We start from the raw sequence: 14477 nt of genomic DNA, 5'->3' as shown, positions 1-14477 counted from the left end.
GATGAATGGGGAAATGAGTGAATGAGTGAGATGCACACTGGTGTGAAGTCAAGCTGGTGGGAATTAACAAGGAAACAAGGTGTGAGAAAACATTAGCTAAGGCGGTTTGTCCAGATGAGTTCTCATCAGTAGCTTTTCTTGACTGGCCCCCTTTCAAAGGCTGAAGAGTTGCCCTTTTGGGAAATCTGTCCGAAACTCATAGCGCAGGCCGGGGGTTGAGGGAGGGACCTGCAGGGGCAGCACACAAGGAACAGGGGACCTGAGTGGAAGGAATCCTGGCCCAGAGACGCCTGCTCTCTCAGCCTTTGTGGTCTTTCTTCCTCCGCACCCTGGAGAGAACCCCTTCCCGGGGCCTGTAAGGGGTCCTGCAATCAGGGGTACCCAGGGCAGCAGACACAGTTCTCCTGCTGAGAGATTCCAGGCTGTTGGAAAACTCTTCCCGCTATTCCCTTCCAAAGCTCCCTGAAACTCTCAGATGCTCTGGAGTGAAGCACTCTCAGAACCACTGTCAACGGGCTTGCAAACTCCTGTATTAAGAAATGGCGCACAGGAGGGACCAGAAGGCAGCAGATGGGAGAGCTTGTTTGCAAAGCTAACTGTCTGCGATGGATTTCCGCTCCCATCCCCTCCCCTTTGATGTGGAATCACCAAGTCTATGCTGAGCTAGCGGAATTGCCTTGACTCTGAGGGAATATGAACATTTTTTATGCTTAGCCATTCCAGCCACAAAGATTTTGATCCTATTACTGCTAAGTGACGAGTACAAGGATAGAAATGATGATGATCTTTGCCAGCCATTCCAACCGAGTAAATTCAAGGAAGGATAAATGCGACCCTAGACTGGGCCACGGCCCCTTCATTTCCCAGGATGCAAAGAAGCAAAGGAAAAATGTCTTCCCGGTGAGATGTATCGAAGTGTGGAATTTTCCCTCCAGGCAAGCGATGGGCATCCCACTGTTCGAGTGATTTAGCACCGCACTGGACAGAGCCCAGGAGGATATGCCGCCGAGGGGAACAATCAAACCCAGCATGGCCGGGGGAGGTGACCTAATGAGGCTTCCCAGCTCCACTCCTCTCAGCTCACAGCTCACGGGTGCATCCACCCTGCCACCTGCTCCCCTGCGATCAAAGCGACCCCATAATAAGCATTGCTAGGCAACAGCGAAAATATACATGGGCCTTATCAAAATATATCCCCCCTTCTCGAGGGGTGTGCTTCCATTTCATGGCTTCCTGTCTGCCAGACGTTTTATGAGCTCCTTGGATGATAGCAAATCCAGCTGTTGTCACCAGAATGTGGTGACAGGGGTGGGGGCGGCAGGACTGGAAAATGAGGACTATTTGTTGGACCAGTCAATGCTTTATAAACAGCAGAACTCCCCTGGGAAATCTTCTCAGACTCACCCCAGCTAGACGCTGTCTCTTCCTCACATTGAAATATTTATGGCACCCCACCTCCAGCCCCCAACACAGGCAGCCATATCCATTCATCCTCGTGACCCCACAAGACTTAGGTAGTGCCCTGGAAATTAAGGCTCTCATCCGAGTTAACAGAACAACGGGCCTTAGGGGGAAAATTCGGGACTAGGATGCCCCGATGAAGCACCCCGTGTTGACAGTCTTTTTTTTTTGCGGTACGCGGACCTTTCACTGTTGTGGCCTCTCCCGTCGCGGAGCACAGGCTCTGGACGCGCAGGCTCAGCGGCCATGGCTCACGGGCCCAGCCGCTCCGTGGCATGTGGGATCTTCCCGGACTGGGGCATGAACCAGTGTCCCCTGCATCGGCAGGCGGACTCTCAACCACTGCGCCACCAGGGAAGCCCCATTGTTATTTTTATCCCTACTTTTCAAAAGAGGAAAGTGTGGACCAGAGAAGCCAGGTGATGATGAGTTCGCTCAGCTAGTCAGCAGCACAGGCAAGACTGGAAACAGGGTGATCTGATCCCAGACTCTATAGCATTAACCCCTGGGCTGTACTGCCTTCTGCTTGACTCTGACTTAGGGGGAAGATATGGCCTCATCCTTTTGCTGAGAAGGCATATTTACGTTGCATTCTTGAGAACTCAGGTAACAAGCAGGGCTGGCTTTATGGCAGGTGTTCTCATTGCAGTTTTGCTCCCAGGGGACATTTGGCAATATCTAGAGACATATTTGGTTGTCACAACTCGGGGAGGTGCTACTGGCCTCTCGTAGGTAGAGGCCAGAGATGCTGCTAAACATCCAAAGTACAGGACAGCCCCCCATAACATACAGTTATCCAGCCCCAAATGTCAGTCACCATTGAGAATCCCTGGTCAGGTGGACACAGGTCACCAGCAGCCACAGCTGGTCAGAGCTGGGACAGGCAGGGCCTGAGAATGGGCCCTGGGGCTCTGTCAGCCCAGGCAGGCAAGCCCCAGGGGTGGAGGAGGATGAAGGCAGGATACAGCAGAGAGGCTAGAATCACAGAAGGATTAAGGAACTTAGCTGGTGACTTCAACCTCAAGGACACGGACTCCCTGGGAGGTAAGGGTTGGAAGTGGGAGGTCCTGTAGACAGAAGGTCACCACTCAGTGGGGGCCTATTTGAGAGAAGAACATCGGGCTTTGCAGTCTCCGGACCTCCCATCACCACGAGGGTGATACAGGCACAGGGTCAGTCCCGTACCAAACTCAGCCTGCAGATAGCCGATCAAGGGGCGGCTTCTGTCAGGGCTTGCTTAGGGTTTTGCACCCAGTAGGCGGGGCCATGTGCCGTGGCTGCCTGGTCCCATGTGCTTGCCCTCATTCCCAATGCCCTGTCCTCTCCCCTTCTTGCTCTTTCAGATTAGGATCCATAAATCTGAACTTCTCCGAGTAACACAATCCGAGCTCCCACAGAGCCAGGGCACTGTCCCGAGGCAGACATGTGGTTGATACACTTTTCCTCGTTGTCTTCCAAAGGGTGTCTGCATTCTGTTTAAATCTTCTCTTCCCTTCTTGCTGCAATCCCAGAAGATCACACTTACTTCACAGAAGAAACACACTGGGTCAGGTAGGGAGCCTGGAACTGGACCTGGGGAACTCAGATCCCTGGGGACAGGCTGAGTTCTTCACCCACAACTACCACGATGTCCAGCCCTGTAAAATGCTTTCCTTTCTGCCTCTCAGATCATAAAACAGAGTGAACGCAGATTTTAGTCCTGCTCAGGTATTCCCGCAAATCTGCCTGCTCAGTGAATTCCCCGACGCCTCCTTCCTGCAGGTAGGAGCATTCAGAGGCAGTTCCGACAGCTGTCACCCAGTTGCACCAGCCCCTTTCCTGGTGAGGTGGTGTCCCTGTGTCCCTCTACAGGGCCTCGGCATCTGGACACAAGACAAGGGAGGCACCACCCGCTGGAGACCCAGTGGAGCTTCTCAGCCTTCCGCCTGCTCTCTCTTCCCTGTTCTCCTATACATACTCTCCGCCCCGCGAAATAAAATAATCTAATATTTAAAAAAAATTCTATCAGGTCCAAGGACCAGAGTAAGTGCTACGGAATTTTAATAGGAATAATACAAGACTCTGACTTGAAGCTTTCAGGCAAGCAGCAGGGAGTGTCCTGGGTAAAGGGGACTTCCAGGCCCCACTGCTAAGGAAGCATCTCCTGGGTACCTCGAGGGGAGGGTTGAGTTCACAGACTCTCAGAGTGAGAAGGCATAGATCTCATCCAGTTCAGTCCCCTGGCTTTATTCATGGGGGAAACCAGGACTCCGGCTCCTCTTAGGCGTGATGGTCATTAACCAGGACTGGTCAAACCCCTCCATGGAAATAAGCTGTATAAGTCAAGGTTCTGAGTTGTGCAGCCTAGTCGGGAAGACCAAGTCCACCAGCCTTCCCATACCGCCAACTTACATACCACCTGATTGACCAGCCTCGTTTGTCATGAAAATCTTTACCGTCCTGCTTCTAAACCCCAGTGTCCACAATTCGGTACCCACAGGCCCAAACAGACACAGAAAGCTAAGAAGCTAACACCAATCCTACAGTCTCTCATTTGACATTGCCTTCAAGCCCCTCTACCCCAAGCTTGCCGGTCTGCTATTTTGGGTGCCAAGTCAATTTCCCGCAGCAGACAGGAAACACGCCCTCATGGGTCTTTGGCACAGCTGGTCCTCCCAGCTTGGAGGTCAGGAGGCGAGGCGCTGGGTGAGACTGACCTGCTTCCTCAGGCCTCCCCAGGAAGCAAAGGGCTGGCTGACTCTAGGAAGGCTTGAGAGGCAAAGTGCCTTCACAAAGCCTCTTTTTGCTGGGAAACAAAGCTTTCCACATTGCCCCAGGCCTGATCTCTGCAACCCATCTGAAGGGGGCCTGACCAAGGGGATAGCAGGACAGAGGCTGTGTGAAAGGGCTGCTCCGAAGCAGACAGCAGACCCAATGGCAAGTGTAGAGGCCCCTCTGGCTTCTCTTCTCACGTGCCAAAATGTCAGGCTGTAGCACCTCTGGCGGCCTGACATTTTGGCACGTGAGAAGCCAGGGGCACCTCCCAGCAACAGAAGAGATCACCAGCCTGACTGCCCAGAGGCCTGTCCTCCCCTAGTGTGATAGCCAGGCCAGGCCATGGGAAACTGCCAGGGAAGAAAGGTTCTGGCTGTAGGCTGTTTAGTGTCCCATGACTTCCTGGCGGGTATGCCTAGGGCGAGCCCCGGGTGAGGGCGGCAGGGTGCAGGTGGAGGCCTCCTCCCTCTCCACGGGGTGCTTTGGGACGGCTCACGGCAGCAAGCAGCACAGACGGGGCAAACTGCAACATCACAGACCCCTTTGTGTCTACCTGGCAACAAACGGTTTGCCTGCCCCGATTCCTGGCACTGGGCGCTGCACAAAGCAAGCCTGCTGTGGATCTGACATGACTGTGGGGAGGGGTAGGGAGAAGTACCTGAAAAGGCGAGTGTCTGGGACCACCCGGCTGCTGGCAATCCGCTCGCTCTCCCGCTGGTTGAAAGCGTACAGCTTATAGGGGTCATCACCGACGCGCCACTTCTTGGCATTCAGATACCGCCGCTCATCAAACTGGTCCCATAGGTCATCCCAGTCAGCATCCGAAATCTGTGTGACACGAACAGGAAGTCTGTGAGGATGGCTCCCGGTCCTCTCAGCCCCCTCTGTCTATCAGTGCCCAGCCACCAAGACCAGGCTTGTGCTGGTGAGGTTTAGCTCAAAGATAGGGGCATAAAACCATGAGCAACAATAAGAGCCACAGAATGACGATGACAATGACAGCTACCATTTAATGAGTGCTGTGCTCACATACCAGGCACTGTGCTAGGACCTATACTCACATTATCTCGTGTAGTTCTCAGAGCAGTTTTAGGAGATGGATGTTGCTTGTATTCCCACTGCACGGACAAGGAAGCAGGCTATAGAGCCCAGGTAGCTTGCCCAAGATCTCACAATTAGGATGTGGCAGGGCTGGGACTTGGATTCTAGAATACTAACCCCAGAGGCCACTTCTCCAGGGTAATTTGAGACACTTGGTGAAAAGTGCTGGCACAGTGGCTGGCACATAGTAGCTGGTACACAGTGACTCTCATTCCTTCCTCTGCCAAAGAGAGGTGGCGATGAGAAGTAAGCAATCCATCTGTAATGGTGTGCTACCCACCAGACGGATGCCTGTGTGTTCCTTTCTTCCTCCAACCCAGGAATCTGTGCTTATTTTTAGGAAGCATCCATGGGGGAGCAAGTAATAACCCTCACCACAAGAGAAGACAGTACTTTAGAATGTATAAGGCGGTTTCTGAATTCACGATACCGTTTCACCCTCCCCAAGACCCTCTGCAGAGTAGGGAAGACAAGCCTTCAGAAAGGTTACTGGCTTGTCTGAGGTCGCCCAGGTGGATGGTGGCAGAGCCCAAAGCAGAGCTCTGTCTCCTGGACCCTCCAGCGCAGAGGAGGTGAAGGGATTCACACAGGGAGGCGACGGCTCCTGCCCGGAGCCCAGGCTGCCGCCTCTGCCCTGCCCACCCCAGCTCCGCAGCCAACAGAGACTCCACACAGCCAGCAGGAGGTATGGGCTTCAGGGCCTCAGCAAACTGGATGCTTCCCTTGATAGCCACAGCCCAGTGGATGCTAGTGCTGCCCCCACTAGGGGAGAGCCGGTCTGTATCAACAAAGCTCAGACCTTTCAGGTGCATCAAAGCCCAAAGAGTACTGTGCCAGGAAGAACCTACTGACCAGGCTCCGACCTGGACCACGAGGGCTGGAGCCCTGGGGCTGGCATCGAGGATGAGAGGTTCATTCATGTGTTACTGACTCTCCTCGCTGTGCACGTATCGGAAGCTGCCCGGGTACCACCCATCCCATCGTTGACCAGGATGCTCTTCTGCACTCAGGGCATCTAAACAGGAAGGCCCAGGGCAGGTGCTGCCGACAGCGGTGCAAGCGCTCGGCCCCTATTTGGCAGGTGAGGGGGCCGCTCGCCCACATACACATTCATCTCGGGCACCACTGCCTCTTATCTGATAATTGATCTTTCCCTTTCGCTCTCTCTCTCTGTTATCTCCTCTTGAAACAGCGTTCTCCTGCTAATAGCGCAAAATGAAGCACTGGAAACCAGTGATTTTTATCCAATAATTGATTTTATTAATGTCCTGTGATACTGCTGCTACATGGGGGTAGTTGTGTGGGGGTGGTATGAAACCCCCAGCCTGGGCTGTGTCATGTCACAGCCTGACAGATGTCACCTGTGCTTGGAACATGACCTCAGGGCCACCCTGACTTCCCATTCTTGCGGGAAGGGCCATGGGGCCCTGAACCATCTCCAGCTGGCTCATGCCCCACTGAATTCACTGCAAATCTCAGAATAAGTTGTGAGCCCCTACAGTGCTGTGTGCTGGGGAGGGGAGATGCGGAGACGGAGGGCCCCTGCCCTCCAGCGGGCGCAACATTGTAGAGACACCTGCATGAAGACACCTATAACAGAGGAGCGAGGGAAATGGGAACGGCTTCCCAGAAGAAGCATCACATGAGTTAGGACTTAAAGGATGAGCAGGGATTTTGCTTTGCTTAAGGGGATAAGGGGAAGGGAAGTGTGTGTGCAGTGAAAATCCAGATAAAAGGCAGAATGGCTCAGAGGAGGAGCATCTGTTCAGGGAATGGCTAGGTCAGAATGGGGAGGCCAGAGTGTGGACTGCAAAGAGAGCATGAGTGAAAGAAAATTCCAGAATGCGGCTGGTCTCGTATGAAGCAGGTCAGGGGAAAGTATCTCTGGCTGCATGTGCAGGATGGAGTGGAGGGAAGAGAACTCCACAAGGAGACCAGTTGGGAGGTAACCTTAGCACTTTAACCTGGTGGGAACGGAAGCCTGATGGGGCCCAGGTGTACAGTTCCATCCATCAGCTGGAGAAGCAGGTGGTGGGACAGGCACCGTGGGGAGGCACAGGGGCTGGAGTAAGGGCACTCGACCAACCTCTATAAGTCTCATCCCAATCCCTACTTTCTATTAATACCAGACCAGGCTCAGGGCCAAGGGGGTACAAGTTTGGGCGGTTTGCTCAGCCTGGTAATCGCCACCCTAAGGGCAGCTAGGCATCCTTGGCATCCTTGGAGATGGTGCCGTGAGAACTCAGCTGGCTTCCAGAAAGCCTAGAGCCAGAGCAGCAGCCAGGCAGGCAAGAGAAACTGTCTGAGCAGTCAGTCAAGGGCATCCTTGGAGGGGACCACTCCCTCAGACGGTCACAGGTGTGGAGCTGGTTCCCACTTTGCTGCACTGGATCCACGGTGGGGATCTCCCTGTACTGGGAGCTTGGTGTTTCTATAATGATATCTGGATGTATTAAGTAATGGTGAGACTGTGTTTAAAACAACACTACCATTTGAATAGCAATCTCTATTTTATGAAGCAGCTTGCAGGTATTGTCACAGAATCCTCACACAACCCCCATTTGGACAGGGAGGGGTCGACTTAGAGAGGTAAGGTGGCTTGCCTATGCACGACGGCTAGTAAGTGAAGGGACCCCCGACTGAATCTCCCCAGGGCCTCCCAGCGCCATGGTCTGTTCTGTTTATTATACACAGAACAAGGGGCATCCTCTCTGCCGAGGATGAATGGGCAGAGAAAGACCCCCCTGGAGGAGTGGAGTGGGGGACATGCCCGCAGGAAGGGCCAGCCACTCCTGCCCTGCTGGCCCCCAGAAGACAGTTGACCACGGTCCTCCCAGAATTTCTAAAGGGGCAGCGACTTTGCCAGATACTTCCAGTCCTGATTTGGAGCTGGTTTCCAAGCTTTTCAATTCGTAAGTCCCCACATCTGGCCTCTAAGGGCCCAGGGCATGTACGTTGTACCCATGCATCGGATTCCTCGCTTCCTGGCTCATGTGAACATCAAGAGAGTTTCTGAACAGGCACATTCACCCTCACAAGCCTTCCTAGCACAGGAGGTGAAATGCTTTTCCAAAACAAGAACACACACCAAGGAGCCCCACCAAGGGCCTACCCCAGAACTGCGCCCACTGCCACATGGCCCCCCAAGCTGCCACCACTTGACTTTCTGACCGGAATTTATTCAATCTAGAGTGTGTGTGTTTCGAAAGAGGCGTATGATGCCACAAACAAAAATGAAGATCATCTTTTAAGTAGAAACTATCTGATTAAGTCAGCCACACTCCTGGCCAAGACCAGTGCTTAAATAATTTGGCACCAAAAATGAAAGCTCAAAAGCACATCTGTTAAGTTGCTTCATTTCTTTCCTCTCACCACACTTCCATGAGAAGTCATGAATCCCCTTTGCTCCATTCTTCCCTGGCCTGTTTTCTCTCACGCTGGTTTCAAGCTGATTACTTGGCTCAGGAATCATGGGTGTAGCCTTCCCTTCTGTTAGGTTTTGAAGATGCCTCTATTTTCCACTAATGTTTTTGTCTCCCTCCCTTCTTTCCCCAGCTTGGTATTACTAGTTTTCTCTTATTGATCTAATTCTCTTCTTTTTCACTTTCAAAGGAGAAAATCTCTAGCCTTTGCTAAGGCTTCCATCTTACTCTGAATTGCACCTGATCCTAAAGAGAATGTCTCAGACTCACCCTGTAATAAACAGCTAACACCTTGGGGGGCTCTTCTCATGTGTCCTAAGTATTTACATTTAATCCTCACTATAATAGATATCAGTAGTACCATTCCCATCTTATAACTGGGGAAACCGAGGCACAGAGAGATTGAGTAACTTGCCCAATGTCACACAGGTAGTGTTAGAGCCAGGATTTGAGCCCAGGCAGCCTAGCTCCAGCTCCCATGCACTCCACCATTAGGTGACTCAACCTTAATACATCCTCACTGTCATTTTCTTGGGTTACCTTTGAAGACTACCTATGTGTTTCCCACCATTTTTTGAGGTCCAGTTTTTTCTTTGCTTAGAGATCTTCCTCCACGCAAGGATGTCTGTACCCCCTCCCTCTCACCACCCTCCCGCCTGCTCTTCACTCCCCCTTCTGGGCAGTCATTCTCCTCTCAGCAGTGGGCTTCATCCTGCCAGCCTAGGGCAAGAAAGGGGGAACTCTGCAGGCAGATTCCTGCAGGAAGATGGGAATGTGAGAGACTAACACACAGAAGGTCATAATTGAAAACAATGATAGAACTGATCACTTAAAGACGATACAATTCATCTATCCACCCAATGTTTTAAACTCTAGTGTAACATTCCACTGGTGGACATCCCACAAGTCAGGGACAGAACGGTCCCAAGAAGCCCACTCCAAGCTTCAAAGGACTGTAACTTCTAGAAGTTTTCTTCTAATTTTGAACCAGAATTTGTCTCCTGGTAGTGTCTCCCTTTGGGGCCTGGTTTTATCCCCAGGGATATTTAATGCAAATCTGACCTTTCTTTTTCATACCCTTTAGATATTTAATGGCAACTATGTATTCCCAGGTCTTCCAACCCCTCATTATATAAGACTTGCAACTCAGAAAAAATGACACAGAGAAGTGCAAAAGATCTACCAAAGGATCAAGAGAACAGGAGTAAGTGAAGTCGGGTGGGGCTCATCAAGGAATTCAAACACCCTGGAAACCCTTCCGTATGTGCAGAACGAGAAGGGAGACATTGCTCATAATACAGTCTATCTTTTATATGCAGGCTTCCTAGACGGAAGCTGCTTTGTTGTGCCTTTGATAGGGTCCACCACCTATTGGGCACACAAAACTACCCATCCCAGCTCCCCTGTCAGAACCTCAGAGGCAAGTAGTGAGGGAGGGGTAACCCAAATGATGTCTAACCCTTACAATCCCAATATACAACAGAAAATTGTATCCCCAATCTCCAAGTGAGGAAACTGAGGCATGGGCAGGATTAATTATTTGCCCAAGTTCACACAACTGAGAAGTGTGCCTCAAGGCCTGTAGACCCAGTTTCTATGCTAGCTGTGCAGCCTGGCATTCACATCTCCACGCATCCAGGCTGCTTCCAGGACTGCAGCCTGTGGCTTCCCAGCACCACCCCAAGTGCCCCTGCCTTCTACCCGCTGGAGCCATCTGCTTGTAGCACCATGGCAGACCAGATACCCACCAGGAACTTCATGCTGAACTACAGCTAGATTCTGCATAAATAACAACAAATATGGTGGGGTTTTTTGAAGGTATATTTTGTTTTGTTTTATTTTTTTTTTTTTATTATTTCTATTTTTGGGCCACGCCCCACAGCATGCGGGATCTTAATTCCCAGACCAGGGATCAAACCTGTGCCCCCTGCATTGGAAGCGCAGAGTCTTAACCACTGGACCCACAGGGAAGTGCCACAAATGTGGTTTTTAATGCATGACTGGGCTTTCTAGAACGAAAATTTTCACCACAAGAGGAGAGGTGAGGCCAGGGAAAATACACGGTGCTAAAGCCAGAGCTGGGATAGTTGAATGGTAAGTAAAGACAATATGTGAGGCTGCCCCGAGGGTAAAGGTCATTGAGAAAGTAAAGCCAGGCTCCTAAAAGGTGGAGTAACTGAACCTGAGTCTTCCATAATTAAGGTCAAGAAGTGGGACTAAATGGTCCCAGATCAGCTGTAACCTGGCTCCCAGCAGAGACAAATATAAATACTATCTGGAGGAAAGCATCTCCAAGGTAGGCTCCCAGGATTCCCACGTAGCTCACCGAAAGATGGAATCACAATAAAGAATGACCAGACACAGAGGGAACAAGTCCACTATAAGGGAGAGTGAGTGGAGACTATAAACAACGTATTCTGATCCTCCAAGAGATCCAGACACAGAAATTACAGATACAAAATAAAGCATATGTAGGTTGAAATGTGGCATAAAAAATTAGGAAAGAACAAAAGTTCTTTGTAAAAGAACCAAAGAGAATTTTTAGAAACAAAAAAGTATAATAATGATTGAAAGACAAACAGAAACGTTTACAGTCTTCAAAGCATTTTCACTGGAATATCTCATTTGTATTAACCCCCTGCAGGTGGCAGGCCAGTTAGGTTGTTCCCATTTTGCAGATTGGAAAACCGAGGCTCGAGAAAGCATAAGAGCTTGCTGGAGACGACTGAGACTCTAACCCAGGACTTCTGACCTCAAAACCAGTGTTCTTTCCCCATCACCAGATGTTTCACTCATCCACGGGGCCACTTTGTTCACCCTGCTAGGCAGTCACAAAAACGCAGGAGGGTCTGCCTACCTCTGTACTGTCCTAATGTGCATCCATCTGGGAAGTGACCTTGCTTTTCCAAGGTCTAGTCAAGAGAGGACAGCAGAATCCCTCATCACAGCAGTACAGCTATGTAAGTCCTACCTGGTAGGAATGGTCTGGGAGAGGGGTGACTGCCGGTAACAGACTCCCCACAGTCCGCAGGACCAACTCAAACAAAGAAGGAGGGGCAAGCCAGCCCTTCACTCACCCACCTGGGCTCATGACAAAGGAAAGAGCTGCGCAATCCTTCTCCCTCATCCAGGGACAGCACATCAATTATGGATTATTAGATAAGATCTCCATTTTAATATTTCCACCATGTATTATCACCTCTTCCTCTCACTGGAATTCTGTCTGGGGAGTTATTTAACTGATGTGCAGAAATCTAAATTTAATTTATTATGATCTAACTCACTTTAGAAGCCAAATTACCCTGCACTGGAGAAGGATCAAGTCAATATCCCACTTGGCTTTCTATTTATCTTCTGTGCGGTTTTCTCTTCTTCTCTTTAGGATTCATTTTATCTCGGGTGCTGGTAATAAATTTAAATTTTCCTCAGAATTAGGCAATTGCTCCTTCAATGTTGTAGTTTAATGGCTAGTATTAATTATATGAAAGTCACTTTTAAAGAATTTGATAGATGGAATGGGTATATAATAGAGGAGGAAAGGGCTATTTCTCAGGCCAAATGAGGTAGCAGATAATTCATCAAGGGTAAGTTTACTTTTCTATTCCACCTCCTTCTGTCTTTCTTCCCCACTTTCCTTCTCACCCCTGCTCCCTCAAGAGCCAGGTGCCTAGATATTGGGTCTGCTGTGGCTTCTCTGAGCCACTGGGGGGTCTTGACAGTCTGGATACCACAATGACTATTGCTGGTTTTAGTCTCATTTGGTCTTGGACAAGAGACACCACCGCCTAGCTCTCTCCTCCCCATCACTGCTCAATACACACACTGACCACCTATTTTCCAATTGCACATCACATGCAAATACAGCTTTGGGGGATGCTTCGAGCTTTCTGGAAGAAGAAAAGTTCTGATAATTATTATAATTGCCTGAAAACTCCAACTGTGAAATATAATGTGATTAACAGACTGGACAGAAGCCCAGCTTTTGTTTCTGGAATAGGGGAAGAAAAAGAGTCTCATGCAATTTGGGCCTTATATGGAGATTAATTTGCTTGCTAATTAGCATGAGAGGGAGGTGCCGGGGAAGTATAAATCAGCGTGACTGGGCAAGAAGGTCTCCCTGCACGTGCCAGGGTGAGTAAGCTCTAATGCTACATGTCTGCTCCCGTCCTACCCAACGCCTTATACATTCCACCACCAAAGACCAAACCCAGAGCTCCTTTATGGAGATGGGCATCTCATATCACTTGTTTGCTTGAAGAATACCTCCCAATTGCTGGTGGGCATGAGGATTAAGAGAGAGCTGGCCCCACCTGCATCATCGATTTCCACATCTTCTTTGTGTTCAAAGATGGAACAGTAAACAGACGATGGGAACATGAGAAGCCTCTGTCCCTTTCAGCTCTGGAACCAAGAGAGCAAGAGATCAAGTGGGGGAGGGAGCCCAGTAACCAAACGGGGCCCAGGAGGAAGAGGATTTGGTGGACTGCATGGTGGCACAAGGAAGGTGGTTGTGCCTGTAACCAGGAGGCTGGCGCTGGAGGACACCAGGCATGAAGAGACGGAACCTGTGCTCGGGAGGGACCAAGGAGAGGGCATGGACCTAGGGAGAGGGGACCGGAAGTGAGCTCAGGAAGCGAGGCCTCCAGCTAAACAGAACCGGACACTGAAACTCATTGTTTCTGGTGTGGACAGCTGAGTCGTCTTGGGCACAGGGTCACCTCCAAAGACTGAGGTCTGCCAGGGTGACACTGCAGCCATCTCTCAGGGCAGAGTTGCAAGGGAAGAGGAGGACATTCCTCCTGGGATGGCCCAACAGTGTGGCCAGAGCGGCTTCCAGGAGGAACAGAGATGGAGCCTCGTGGTAAGAGTCTCACTCACTAGAAGCAGGAAAAAAACAAAACACTAAAAACGAGACTTGAATTTCCCAGTGACAGAAGAGGTCTCCCTCTTCACCTGTACAGGGCCAGGAAATATCTTAAGGCATCATCAGTAATCTCGTTAGCCTCAAGGAATAGCTATGGAGGCAAGTAATTTTCAAGGGGCCCGACTGAACCAAGGTGTGCAGCAGGGGTCACAAATGAACATGCCTTCAGGGTCACCGAGAACAGAAATGTGAGCGAAGACCTTACAGGTGCCAAACAATACCTGCCTAGTGACACTGCCTTAAACCTCCCCTTTGGGTGAAACAAAATATACCCATGGGGTGAGTCTGCGGGCTACCAAATTGTGACCCAGAGACAGTAATAGGATAAAAGGAAGAGGGTAAAGATAAAGGAGGGAAGAATGAAATGAAGGGAAAAGTGCTCATGCTATACACATCAAGCTTTTGTGACCTCTCTTCTCTTTCAAGGGGCCCCTTGTACATTTCAACCCAGTTTCACCTGGACAGACATGCAGCAGCAAGAGTGCTGATGTGTGGGGAGGTGGAGATGGGCAGAGAAAGGGATGCACGTCATCAGAGAAGATCCTGTAGTTCCTGTCCACGGTCCCATAGATGCTAAAAGAAAACAGGAGTCAGGGGAGCCGGTCCCGAGCCTGGCTCTGCTCAGCATGCCCTTTCAACCTCCTGTGGTCAGTTTCTTCCTCCCCCCCAAGGGCAATATGAATCTTTACCCCACACAATTTTACAGTCCTGGATTAAGTCTCAGAAATGAGATAAGACACAAAAATTGCTCTGCAAACATAATGCAAATGTAACACCTTATTATTGTCAACATTGCTGCGGTTACTATTATTCCT

The 14477-nt window shown here is 50.4% G+C and overlaps 1 protein-coding gene across 1 annotated transcript in view; it reads right to left on the bottom strand.

Annotated features, from left to right (window-relative positions):
- GALNT14 (polypeptide N-acetylgalactosaminyltransferase 14) overlaps window positions 1-14477 on the bottom strand; it is a gene marked incomplete at both ends in the record, with an annotated part of 214881 nt that overhangs the window by 80280 nt on the left and 120124 nt on the right. Inside the window, one exon of the mRNA XM_079721223.1 lies at window positions 4874-5043. Coding sequence (XP_079577349.1) covers window positions 4874-5043 — 170 coding nt within the window. The remainder of the gene's footprint in view (window positions 1-4873; window positions 5044-14477) is intronic.

The sequence above is a fragment of the Hyperoodon ampullatus genome (genome assembly GCF_949752795.1).
Source record: "Hyperoodon ampullatus genome assembly, chromosome: 15".
NCBI lineage: Eukaryota > Metazoa > Chordata > Mammalia > Artiodactyla > Ziphiidae > Hyperoodon > Hyperoodon ampullatus.
Note: the sequence above shows the minus strand (reverse complement) of the source record. Positions and strands in the feature narration are given on the sequence as shown.